The sequence below is a fragment of the Engraulis encrasicolus genome, chromosome 24 (assembly GCF_034702125.1).
Source record: "Engraulis encrasicolus isolate BLACKSEA-1 chromosome 24, IST_EnEncr_1.0, whole genome shotgun sequence".
Taxonomy (NCBI): Eukaryota; Metazoa; Chordata; class Actinopteri; order Clupeiformes; family Engraulidae; genus Engraulis; species Engraulis encrasicolus.
In genome coordinates this window covers 18,297,698-18,311,027 of record NC_085880.1, presented here as the reverse complement: position 1 = coordinate 18,311,027, position 13,330 = coordinate 18,297,698, and the positions used below count along the sequence as shown (strand labels likewise).

Sequence of the window (13,330 nt, the reverse complement as noted above, 5' to 3'; positions counted from 1 at the left end):
TTGTTGAAAATTAGTTGAAACAGTCAAAGTAGTTAAAGTAGAGTTCAATAAATAAACGAAAACACAAATTGACGAAAAGAAATGCATAATCACTTCCAATTTAACAGCTTTGGTTTGGACTGTGATTAGGAATCTGTATGGTGCCCACAGATAATGCTCTATTTCCCTATTTTTAATAATAAATATTCATTTGTATTAGTTAAAAACTACATAAATCAAATAAACTAATTTAGAAAGTGATTTCATCCCATCTGTTTTGTTCTATCCCATGCAAAGTCAGGCCATGATACTAGCACACGTCTATGTCTATCATGATGGCAACACAATAGTTTTCTACTTTTTTTCTAAGTACTCTACTTTTACTTTGGACTTTGGAACAGTTTCGCGACATTGCTAAATTTTCCCTTAATAGTTTGTCCGCTAATATTGCTAGCAATCCACAAGACAACAAATTGCCTACATCTATTAGCTGTTAGCTGTTTGCCTGTGGATTTACCATTTTTATTCAATGTCCATTTTGTCCACGAGCCCTCCAGTACCTCCGCGACCCCCCTAGGGGTTTCGACCCCAAGTTTGTGAATCTTTTGTCACCATGCCCATGACAATCCACCTATTTCACGCTGTTGCAGCAGAGGTTTAAGTGCTTAGGGTTGTGTGTATGGACTATACAGTAATATAAACTGTGGGTGTGTTTAGCATGGTGTTATGGACTGTAATACTAACTGTGATTGTGTTTTGAAACCTACAGGGTGACGGTGGTGAAGCGGGACCTAAAGGCGAGCAGGTATGATGTCGTGTTATTTTGCTCAGGACTTCAGTCTTCTGTCGAAACAGTTTAGTAATTCAATTCACACTGTTGCAGTATGGCCCTTTTCTGGGACCCTGCAGTTGTGGGGATATTTTAACATTAATCTCCAGCATGATTTTGAACTGTAAAACTAGCAACAGATGATTTCTTATACAGTATATGGTATTACGTGCAGGGCTTGACACTGGCACCTGCCAACCGGCCAAATGCTGGTAAAACTTGGCTGTGGCTAGTAATACTTTCAGTGTCACTAGCCAATTTGGCTGGCAGCTTATTCCTTGGTATCGCATCTTAGCCTATATTCTGTTGTTTGCCCCTTGTGTATCAATTGTTTGTATTTAAGTTCAAGAAAAAGCTCAGTAACTCAGTTTCTATTTGCTTGATATACTTCCATGTAGAAAGCTATACACTCATCTTGCTTTAGCACCTCATCTTCTGAGGTTAGATGCACACCATCATGATAACGGAAAAAAAAACAATATAAAATCTGTGGCTAGTGGAATACCTGAATGGCTAGTGACTCTGGGAAACCACTAGCCACAGTGGCCAGCGGGAGAAAAAGTTAGTGTCAAGCCCTGATTACGTGTATATATTTTTATTATGATTTCCCCCCGTGACGCTGCCATTAAAACTTGTTTTAGACTGATAACACTTGACTTGACTAAACTATCAAATATGGCCGATTTGTGATCAGCCTAATTGATACCCTTTATAGGCAATCACAAATCACGATCGCAACCTACGACTCAAGTAGGATTACTACCTGGGTTTTTTAAAAAAGAAACCCACTTGTCAATCAGGCCAACCCAATCAGAGCCTCCCTTTGGCAATTTGTTTGATTGGTTGATTTATTGATTAACATTAATAAGCTTCTGCTAATGTTGTGGGGAAGGCCCAACTGCCAATCGGAGCCTCCCTTTGGCAATTTGTTTGATTGGTTGATTTATTGATTAACATTAATAAGCTTCTGCTAATGTTGTGGGGAAGGCCCAACTGCCAATCGGCCAAATTGCTGATTTGAAATTTTCTGGCCCAACATCTCACCGAGTCGGCTGGGTGGGGCCTGTCCCCATCCATATACCCAATTTTAACCTAGCTTTGAGTGAGTGAGTGAGTGAGTGAGTGAGTGAGTGAGTGAGTGAGTGAGTGAGTGAGTGAGTGAGTGAGTGAGTGAGTGAGTGAGTGAGTGAGTGAGTGAGTGAGTGAGTGAGTGAGTGAGTGAGTGAGTGAGTGAGTGAGTGACTGGTTGGTTGACTGGTTGACTGGTTGATCGATTAGTTAACATTAATAACAAACTGTATGGGGGTTGGCCCAGCTGAATGATTATTCAGATTTATTAAAAGGATAAAGAGTTTAATGAAGATTTATGGCTACATGTTTTCATCATATACAAGCTCATGCCATTGCATTAGGTTCAGTATACCATACATAGCCTACTGTATATATCTAGCGATGTTAGTCTTGTGATAGAGCAACTCATCATCATCAAATCTCACTTCCAGGGCCAACAAGGAGCAGAGGGAAACCCTGGAGACAAAGGAGAAGTTGTACGTACCTATTTCTTATGTGTATATCTTCAAAAATTATACATGTAGTTCTTTTTCGTTCAATTCATTCGCCATCTCTATGGGAGTCACTCACCACTCACCATCTAGGTTGTCAGACAATGAGTGACTCCCATAGAGATGACTCGCTCATCTCACTCAAAGAACCGGGGACTTATTTCAAGTCCTATTGATTTTTAAAAACCTATTACACCACCAAATTACTCCAGCAAGGTTTGTATTGCTTGCAAAAATATGCCAGCATGTTGTTTGCTGCCTTTAAATTGGTCTTTGCATGTGTTTTCATCACAGGGTCAGGGTGGTGAGCCCGGAGCCAAAGGAGCTGTGAGTTTGCATCCACATTCATCACTATGTTGTGCATTCACATTCATTGCATTACATTACACTTAGCTGACACTTTTATCCAAAGCGACATACAGTTATTATACCCAGGGTATTGTGTACAGTCCCCTGGAGCAATGTGGGGTTAGGTGCCTCGCTCAAGGACATGTCAGCCATGGGTGGAGATGTAGGGAGAGGTAAGGGTGGGATTCGAACCTGCAGCCCTCTGATCTTAAAAAGCCACCTCCCATTATGCCACTGCCTGCATTCACATTCACATTCCCACTCACTTACACATTCATGCAGTTTACTTCCTATCTCATTACTTTGCCTTTGTTCTTGTTTCTTTGCATTTTTGTTTATTTACAATGGATCCATTTCATTTATTTTGTTATGTCTAACATCGACAAGGCTTATATCTGTTTCTCCTCTTGACATCTTTTGCTATTGGGGTTGATTTAGGTGCTCAAATCACCAGCTCTACTCGTTTTCTCTGCTGTCAATATTCCAAACTGCATCATAGCCAATACCCATCAGAGATCTGTTACAGCAGAACATTTGTTTCCATTTGGCACTGATTTCTAGATATGACCCTTAGTAAACTTCAAAAAGTGCATGTAGGTAGATCAAATGCGAGCTAGAAGCAATTGCACCAAATTTAGCTGACGTTATCATCCAGAACGCCTTATATTTTTAGGAATAAGATTCTGTCCCTGGATCGATGTGGATTTACATGGTTTGCTTGGGGCCCCTTCACCCATGGAAGAGAGTGCAAAACAGCATTACTATACGTAGGTGCTGGTAACATGTATGTGGATATTTTTAAATGTTCACTTTTAAAATCGTTTTACGCATCAAGTGGATAAAAGTAAGAACTCCATTGTGACTGGTGCGTTTCGGTCCCCTAAATGGGATATTTTTCCAACCTGGGTTTTGCAATGTGCTTTCTAAAATTCCGTGTATGTATAAAAGAGTGGCCAAAACCAATGCATTTCAAAAATGTCCATATACTGTACATGTAAATAGCTTTATTTCCTCATCCATCCACATTTTGCATAATGGAAGACCATTTGCACCTGTGGCCTTTCCATCTCAGCCTAACACAGTTCATTTAATTCAATACTTACAGTAGAGTCAAGTTCAGTATATCTATATATCTACTCTATATCAGTTATGCCAGATGTGTCTGATCAAAACCCGCCCAAAAGGTTCTCAAAAACCGCCAAAATGCGTTAAATTCCGCCCAATTTCAACAAATTGCATCGGTTTCTATGGGCACAAAACGGCTTTAAAAACCACCAAATGGCCAATTTTTCCAGTTTTCCCCCGCAGACGGCCATCCCAAGCAACCACCCAATCTGGCAACACTGCTCTATGTGTTAAAGCAGGGGTGACTAACTTTTTTTCACTCGAGGGGTCAAGTTTCTCCATGGGCTGTATTATGAACGCAAACCACGATTTCCCCCCTGCACTTTAGGTCTGTTTTGAAGGCAGCATCTTTAAAACAGACCCCACCTTCTCTAGGTGGTGAAATATAACTTAATTAGATTGCCAAAGTAATTTCTAATATTCCTTTACAAAACATGCCATATTTCATATGAAGCTGCATTACATATCGGGGGCCAGATAAAAAAGCCTCCCGGGCAGTAAACTTGAGCAATAGGTTCCCCACCCCTGTGTTAAAGTAACACTACAAACTGACTGTTAAATGATTGTAAACACTCCACATGCAGTAGTTCTGCCAATTGACTGGGCATTTAGGGCACAGCACACTGTATACAATGTCTTCTGTGTTGACGTAATGCTGTTCCTCATGTCAGGTGGGGAACCCCGGAGAGCCTGGCAACAGGGGAGGAGAGGGTGCCCGCGGGCAGCCTGGCATCCAGGGCCCTCTCGGCTCACCAGGACCACGGGGCATGCAGGGAGACAGGGGCTCGACAGGACCCCGCGGCGGTCAGGGACCTGCGGTGAGTGACTGATGCACGCATGACCCACTAGACTGTCCGGTCATATTTGGCACCCCACACAGTAAAATGTGGTGTCAAAATTACAGAGGAAACTCCATATATAGGGTAATCTTGAATGAAGAGAAGACACCGGAGCAGCTCAGATGGGATGCTTTTTCTTTTTAATTCAAGTGCACAACATGTTAGGGACTAACGTTTCGATGGCAAGCCATCTTCATCAGAGTCCAAGATGGACTCTGATGAAGATGGCTTGCCATCGAAACGTTAGTCCCTAACATGTTGTGCACTTGAATTAAAAAGAAAAAGCATCCCATCTGAGCTGCTCCGGTGTCTTCTCTTCATTCAAGATTACCTGCCTCCCTCCCGTTGATGCACCAGATGTAAAAACAGAAGTGCGTGGAACTCCTTTTTTGTCCATATATAGGGTATTTGCAACAGTGTGGAGAGTCATTGATACGGTTTTCAGGCCGACTGGAACAGTGCAGGTGCCCATGCCTGCTCCAGTTAAGTTCGGAAATAAAGTGCTTACCTGCAAACCAATGTTGCTGCTAGGCAATGCAGATCGACATTTAACTAATAATTCATTAGGGGAACATGTTAAACTGGTTTATTGTGTAACACTCCTGACAGTAAAACAAGCCACACTGAGAGTAAGAGTTTAGGCATTTCTTTTCAGCCTAATGTTTTCAGCAACACACACACACACAACACATTGCCAAACATTTACATTTTACGTTAACGTGTACAAACCCTGGCAGATTTACAAAGTACATTTGTGAACTCCATGACCCAACCAGCGAGATGTTTGTCACACAGTCTGAGGGATGGAGTTCGCGAAGACAGTGAAAAAGATGACGTATCGGAAAAGGGCTGACATTTAATGAAGAGGTGGGCCTGCAGGAGGCTGTCTGTGATAAGGATGCCATTAGCATTTTTGTAATTACGTCCCTCACTCTCCCTCCACTCTCCTCTCCCCTTCTCTCTGCTTTACAGGGGAAGGAGCCCAGCGATCAAGCCATCCGACAAGTTTGCATGAGGGTCATGCAGGGTAAGGCTTGGATAAAGGGGATAAAAAAAGCAAAACAATGCACAACATTTTCACGTAATGATTTTCTTTGTTTGGTGTCCCTCTCTCTCTCTCAGTACCTCACAGAAGACACTCAATTACACACAGTCCAAGGTGGACACATCACTAACTTGTTCACCAGTGGATTAAGAGCTAGAGTTAGCCAGCCAGTGGAAAAAAAGGGGTGTGAGAGAGTAGAGGGCTTAAGTCTAAGCTTTTGTTTATTTTGAGGGATGAAAGAAGCCACCAAGACTCACAGTTCGATCTTCAAGAAAAACACCTTTTGATAAATGTGTTGACGGAGATGCTGCCGCCTTCGGTCTAATGTCTCTCCTCCTTGCCAGCTTGCCACCCTCTCTGGCTTATACATCTCTGCTCTGTGCTTCGCTTCCTCTCCCACTCATAACTTTTTCATGGTCGCTCTCCTGAAAAATTAATTTGGCCTTCAGCAGAAAGTTGTACTTTTTTGGCTGGTAGCAGAAAGTTGGAGCTTTCCAAAGCATAAAAAAGACCAAATTCAGCCAAGCATAAATTCATGAATTGAGTTTTTATTGGTAGGCATGGAAATGAACTTGGCCTGACGGGGCCTGATGGGCAAGAAGATTGGAGTACTGTCAATGAAAACAGGGATAGTGTTGGAATTATTAGACCATGAATAACTTTATTTTAGTTTAATTGTACAAAGTATGTTTAAAGAATAATGTCTCGATAATGAGGACGTTCTGCTTCTGGGATCCAGTGGTGAAATAGCAATTGAGTAGAGAGAGATGTATCGAATATTAGTGCAGCCACACTGGACAAACGGGCCTGGCTGTCATTTTACATGCGCATCACACCTTTCTAAAACGTTGATATTTAAGATGGTGTGTAGGCAAAGGTAGATTACTATTTAATGGCGATTTGAAATGAGAGGTGAAAACCACTGCCACAGATGCCAGCTTGGATAAGTGCCATAGCATTCACCATCAGGTCACTCTCACTGAAATCCCATTAGATAGGCAGCTACATTTACTGAAAATAGAGGTGTGAAATTGCAGGGAGCAGAGGGGAGAAATTGTATGATTACACATTTTGTTTCGACGGTCTCATGAGAAGAGAGTGGTCTGATCAATAAAGGTTGTTTGAGGAGATGGGTTTTCTAGTAAATTTTGAAAAACAGAGACTGACTGACTGACTCAAATGTGGGTATGCATGCATTCCTACTCCATTCCCTGTAACCAAAATATAGCAACCCGTGTTGTTTTCAGAAATATCTTCCCTTACAACTACTTCCATCAGTTTTATGTGTCTTCTGTGACATATAAATAAGTCGTTGTACCACTGAAACCAATCATAATTAACTGATCCAGTAATAATCACTAGGGTTGTAACAATATTGTATGGAATCGAGAAATTGTCATACACAGATGTACAATACTGCATCGCGATACAAGGATTTAATTTTATTCAGAAGTTTATTTTATAATGTTGGCAAATGTGAAATCGTGGGCTTTATCAAAGCATAGGTCATAAATGGTGATTCGAACCTAATGGTGAGTTGAGTGTATCGTTACAGCCCTAATAAGGTCACTGTGGGAATAATGTTGAGGAGGGGGCAGCGTGAAGCCGAGTACTATTTTAGCTTCTTCATATTGTACTTCCCTCTGCTGAGTCATTATTTCCACAGATATGATCTCTACCTTTCCCATACAGCCACCTCCTGTAGATAAGAAATGCTAATCCAACTTCTTATGAGCCCTAAGTTACTTCAAAGATAGCTATTTCTGCAATGTTAATGCCCACCGCCTACATCAGCCAATGAGAAAAAGGCCCCATTGTTAAAGGGGGTCATTCTATATGCAGTAAATTATACCCTAATGCCTTTTCACATAATTAAGTTTTCATCATTTCTTTTACGTCAGCATAACTTAGCTGCTGAGTGTCTGATAAAAAAAATGATCTGATAAAACCTCTTGATATTGTGACTTTAAATCTGAAGCTGCTGTGAAGTGTCTCAAGCTAAGCTTCTACACACTATGTTACTCTCCCACCAACCCAACCACTGTGTTGACTTAAAATGTTGTGGAATAAATAAACGTAATATACATACAAAAAATGTCATAAAATACTATCACCATACAACATACTAAACGTACAGTACATAATTCACCCCATAGCATAGAGCCTGTATTATAACCTTATTGTCACCAAAATTGAAATGGCTACAGTATGTCTGAAACTGTTACTTATGGCTCTCAGTAATGTCATAGCAATGTTGTTATAATGTAGTTGAGTATTTTCAGCAAATTGTGAATAGGCCCGCCGGCGACAACATCTGCAGTAAGAGGCTACAATATATTGTGCACATGAGCCTGGCAGATCGCCTACTATTATGTGAAATTAATACACTGATGTCATAAACCATACTCAGGCCCATATTTGCCCTACCAGCCTTCAGATGTGTAATGTACTGTGTAATTGCCCTTCCATCCTCCAGATGTATAATATATAATTGCCCTTCCCCCTCCAGATTTATAATATATAATTGTCCGTCCCCCCTACAGAGCAGTTGGCACAGCTGGCGGCCAGTCTGAGGAGGCCGGAGTCTGGAGCCGTCGGGCTTCCAGGCCGCCCAGGACCCCCAGGTCCCCCCGGGGCCACAGGAGATAGCGGCTTCCCCGGGCAGGCAGGAACCAGAGGACTCCCTGGCCTCAAGGGACCCCCAGGAGTCCCAGGACGCAAAGGACCCAAAGGTTTGACTCTTTGACCACCTGATCTCTCCTCTCAAACGTGTTAAATGCATTTCCCTTATAGCTCTACTCCTAAAGACATGATTCGTTTGATCAGTCAACAACATGGCATTTGTCAACAACATTAAGCATTTGTCATTGTATGTGCTACGAAGACAGATGATTGATTTGTCTAAACAGGGATGTGGAATTTATTCTTACTATTATAGACTGATTAACGGGTATAGATGACGTTGTTGAGAAGATAACATAAGCACCTCACAATCTAATGTCTGATGTGAACTACCCAAAGTGCCTCTACTGCATCACCCTAGCGCCAAAAGCAGACTTAAAAGCAGAAAAGTGGTTGTTTAAAAGGTCTTTAACACTGGTCCTAAAAGCAGAGAATTGTTTTAAACCGTCTTAAACACTGGTCTTAAGTGTTCTACAAGGTCTTAGACACTTGTCTTAGTAAAGGCAGAGAATTGTGCTTTTGGGAAGCTGGCTGCTCTTTAACCCTTTGCTGTCTGGCTCAGGTGAGATGGGAGACCGGGGAGACAGAGGGCCCACAGCGCGAGGACCCAAAGGCATGCCCGGACCTCCTGGCCTTCCAGGTAAGCACTCATATGGACATTGTTTTTTTGTTTCTTTGTTTTTTAAAATACATTTTTAGGGCTTTTTTGTGTCTATTGCTGATATGACAGTTGAGAGTATGACAGGAAGAGAGTGGGCGAGAGAGATTGGGCAGGGTTGGGATATGATCCAGGCCAGACTCGAACCTGTGTCCCCATGGGCATGTACAGTAAGCCCATATGTGGATGGCGTAGAGCGCGGTCCCTGAATCAATATGCGGTTACAGGTAGGTGCCTTGCTCAAGGCCGGGCACTTCAGCACTTCGCCACAGACGGAGGAAGGGATTGGTAAGGGTGGGCATTGAACCTGCAACAGTCCAACTCCCTACACACTGCCAGTGAGGACACCGTGCAGGAGAGTTCTTTAGCAGTCGTATGAACCATCGCCATCGCCTAAGTGCACAACCAGATGCATGAATGATCATGTAGCTTAAAGCCTTAAAGGACAGTGTCGGCTACAAAGTGAGTGGGCTTGACATGGATTGTTCACTTCGCTCTTGTCAGTTAACCATTTGATGTGTCCGTTGACATTTTGCTGATGTGCACAACTGAACTGTATGTCTCCGGCTGATCTGGAGAAGGCAAACACTTATAAGCGTGGTGACAGTTTCAGGCCAGTTTGTCTTGATGGATGAAATAAAATGCCTTGAGGCACTGTCCTCTCCAGGGATGACACTTCCTGCCTGCTATTTAATTGAACACTGGCTCATTCAGCTTGGATTTACACTATACAGTTGAGCAATACAAGAAGCAACATCAATAATAGCATGGAAAAACATCAAAATAAATAAAGAGTAGGGGGTAAAAATTATATTGCAGTCAAAGAGAATCAAGCTAAGTGGAACACTTGGGTTCAGTCTGGATTGAAAGAAGGGAAGAGAGTTGACGTTACGGACGTCAGGGGGAAGAAAGTTCCAGAGCTGGGGAGCAGAGCAACTGAAAGCTGTGCTCCCCATGGTACAGAGGAGAGCAAAAGGGGACAGTAGGGAGGATAGAGGAGGAGGAGGAGGAGGATCTGAGGGAACGGCAGGGGGTAGCAGTGTGGAGAAGATCAGACAGGTAGGCAGGTGCAAGGCAGAGGATGGCCTTGAAGGTGTGAAGGTGGTTGGATTAGCCCCAGGAGGGAGGGATGAGGTTTTAATGTTTTGTGAAGGGTGGCGTAGCACTGTGCAGAATCGATGAAGACAACCAGAGCCATGAGTGGAACATGTATAGCACACAGCACCGCATATAACTCTGGATTATTGATGATAATCATTGTGGAAGGTCTGAAGAGAGACACAGAGAGGGAGAGACAGGTGGGTATGATGGTGCGGTGAGATGGGGGTGGAGATGAGAATCCTTGCCTCCCGTGGATCATTGGACTGGCATAAATCGTGTCTCATCCACTGACATGTATAGTATATGGTCAGCTGTATTCCATTGAACGGTTTTGAAGCATCCGTGATTGATCTGTGTGAATACTTTCACCCCAAACTTCCGGAAACGTACCTTAGCAGCGCTGAAAACAAGCGCTGATAGGCCGACAACGCCAGCTCTTTGCCTTTGACTTTTGACGATCAAAAGAATTCTAAGACATTTCTATCTGTCAAGCAACCCAACTTACAATGCTCATTGGTCATTTAAACAATTTAGCCATGTGGCTGGTTTCTCCCTTTGTACATAATAGTGATGTGACAGGATAAAAAAAAAATCAAATCATGTCTTTCAATTTTGAGATGAACTCTCATCCAAATAATGTCGAATATCAGTATCATTTAGTGTGCGTGATTGTGTGTATGTCTTGTCAGAGGAAGAGCGAAAAGGAAGTGTGGGGGCAGATGTTGAGGGTATGATTATCCCTCTCACGTTTGTCTCTTCGTCCTCCATTTCAGGTGAGCCAGGTAAGCCTGGGTACGGTCGTGATGGGCGTGACGGCGCTAGGGGCCCACCTGGCCTACCTGGCCAGATTGGCGTTCCTGGATCTCCTGGTTCCGCTGGCCCCAATGGCTACTGCGATCCCTCGGCTTGCAATCTCCCGGCCCACTCCGCAGTCCTGGACACCAACATGAAGGGTCCAGATGGAAACTAAACTAAGCCTGCAGAGGGAAGCTTCAGCACGCAGGAAGGAAGTGGAGACGAGGAAAGTACTGGACGTAGACAAAGAACGTGGATCTAACAAGTAGTGAAGGTCAGATACTTTATGGGAAACAGTCAATAGGGGGCATTTTAAGTCAATTTTGAGTCAAAACCGCCATTCTGGAGTGAACAGGCTGTTGCTATGGGACGTTGTATTAGCCTTCGCTTCTTGTTAGATCCACGTTCTTTGACGTAGAGGCAAAAATGGATGACTCTCCAAAGGAAGCACACAACATTCTCATGAAGTCCAGTTTGAACGCCGCAAAACAATGTGAGAGTGATACTGCAGGACCTGTTTGACTCGATTCATACATCCAGCGTGAGAATGTTCTGTGCTAGTCGGGACGGGGGAACCATCGCGGGAAGAGAGAGCACCATTGAACTGATGACATCATCAACGGTCTGGCCTTCAAATTGAAGAATTTGAAATGTGGTCTTTGTTGTGTTGTTTTTTATTGACACTTGACGTCTGTTTTTTTTATTTGTTCGTTTTTTTTTATTTTTTTTTAATTCCCGGTTTAAAATGAGGCATTCCCAAGATGTTTTCAAACTGTCCACTGTCATAGTTGTCAGCACTCTTGCTTTCCCACGATGCATTTCGAAGAACACGGGATTTAGTCATGGACCAATTTCAACATCCCAATGCTTGATTTCATCACATAACCTGACTGCTTAACGCCAAGAAACCATGCCCCATTCCCCAGTGAGTACTATGTTAGCAGGACACAAACTCAAACCATAATGCCATCTCTGCCCACTTCTGTACCATATTGTACCATAAAACCCATCAAAAGATAAACCTGCTGAAAACTCTTGTGGTGTTATGAGTTTGTGAAGGAGTTGTCCTTAAAGGACGTGACTTTTATATTTCATTTCCTAATAAACTAAGGGAGAGAGGACTTTAAAATGGAACCATGCCACTTTGCCCTTCCGTTTTGTTGTACAGTAAAATCGGTAACACTTTACTTGACATGTTCCTGCATAACACATTCATAGCAGCTGTTATAAAGTCTGCACAAAGCATTCATGATTATTTCATGACCCATTTATACCAAACTTTTCATGAACCTAGCGGACCGAAGGGCAGCAACTTGTGAAAATAAAAGTTAAACTAAGCAGCATTGGGGGTTTTGTTCTGAACACCTCAATGATTACTGATTTTGACAAGTTGCTGTCCTTTTGTCTTCCAAGTCTATGAAAGGTTTGGTACGAATGTCTTAAGAAACAGTCGTGAATCCTTCATGCAAAGTGTACTGTATAACAGCTGCTATGAATATGTTATGCAGCGACACGTCAAGTAAAGTGCAACCGTAAAATCTGTGTAAATTGTTCTGCATTAGAAATGGTTGGATGTTTCGAGAAGTGAGGCGGTGGGAGATGTTGCTTCTAATAATCTATTGTGCCTGGAGTAGGGAACAGGAAGCCTAAGCTCAGAGTATTTCGGGGGGTTGATGCCAACGTGCCAAAACCCAGACGATACGATGCACACTATTTCTATTTATTATTCATACTGTAGGTGTTATGTAAGGATGACTGAAGTTTGTACAGATATCACAGAGATACACGTGTTTTATATGAATTGTTTTGATTCCAAATAAAGCTAGGTCTCAGCCTGTTCTTAACCCTTTTTTTCTTTACAGTTCATCATGTCAATTTGTTAACATTAAATGTACAATGCTCTTGGAATACGTCACCCCCAGAATTTTGGTCACACTACAGTTCTCTACAGTTTGTATGTCAATTTGTTAACATTAAATGTACAATGCTCTTGGAATACGTCTTCCCCAGAATTTTGGTTTACACTACATTTTAAGGTCCCAATTACATTAATGCTACTATACACTGTCTTTTATTAAAGTATGTCACAGCATGTACTTTAACATTACATACTTGCACGATATCACATGTCTAGGGTTAAGTAAGGGATACAGTACTTGTGCATGATATTACATGTTGATGCAGATGTAAACAGACATGTTTTAATACTAAACCATTTAATGGCTGGTACTCAATGATCAATATATTTTCCATTACGCTCGTAATCACTGGTGGTTATATGAAATTATGATTGAGGAAAAGTATGAGATAGTTCAGATAAAATCTTAAACACACACATGCTTATAATTAAATAATATGGATACAACA

The 13,330-nt window shown here is 42.2% G+C and overlaps 1 protein-coding gene across 1 annotated transcript in view; it reads left to right on the top strand.

Annotated features, from left to right (window-relative positions):
* Positions 1 to 12,148, top strand: part of col9a1b (collagen, type IX, alpha 1b) — a 39,649-nt gene extending 27,501 nt beyond the window's left edge. Inside the window, exons 25-32 of the mRNA XM_063192096.1 lie at positions 749 to 784; positions 2,311 to 2,355; positions 2,665 to 2,697; positions 4,515 to 4,661; positions 5,655 to 5,709; positions 8,271 to 8,459; positions 8,972 to 9,049; positions 10,942 to 12,148. Coding sequence (XP_063048166.1) covers positions 749 to 784; positions 2,311 to 2,355; positions 2,665 to 2,697; positions 4,515 to 4,661; positions 5,655 to 5,709; positions 8,271 to 8,459; positions 8,972 to 9,049; positions 10,942 to 11,138 — 780 coding nt within the window. The 3' untranslated portion in view covers positions 11,139 to 12,148. The remainder of the gene's footprint in view (positions 1 to 748; positions 785 to 2,310; positions 2,356 to 2,664; positions 2,698 to 4,514; positions 4,662 to 5,654; positions 5,710 to 8,270; positions 8,460 to 8,971; positions 9,050 to 10,941) is intronic.
* The last annotated feature ends 1,182 nt before the right edge of the window (positions 12,149 to 13,330 follow it).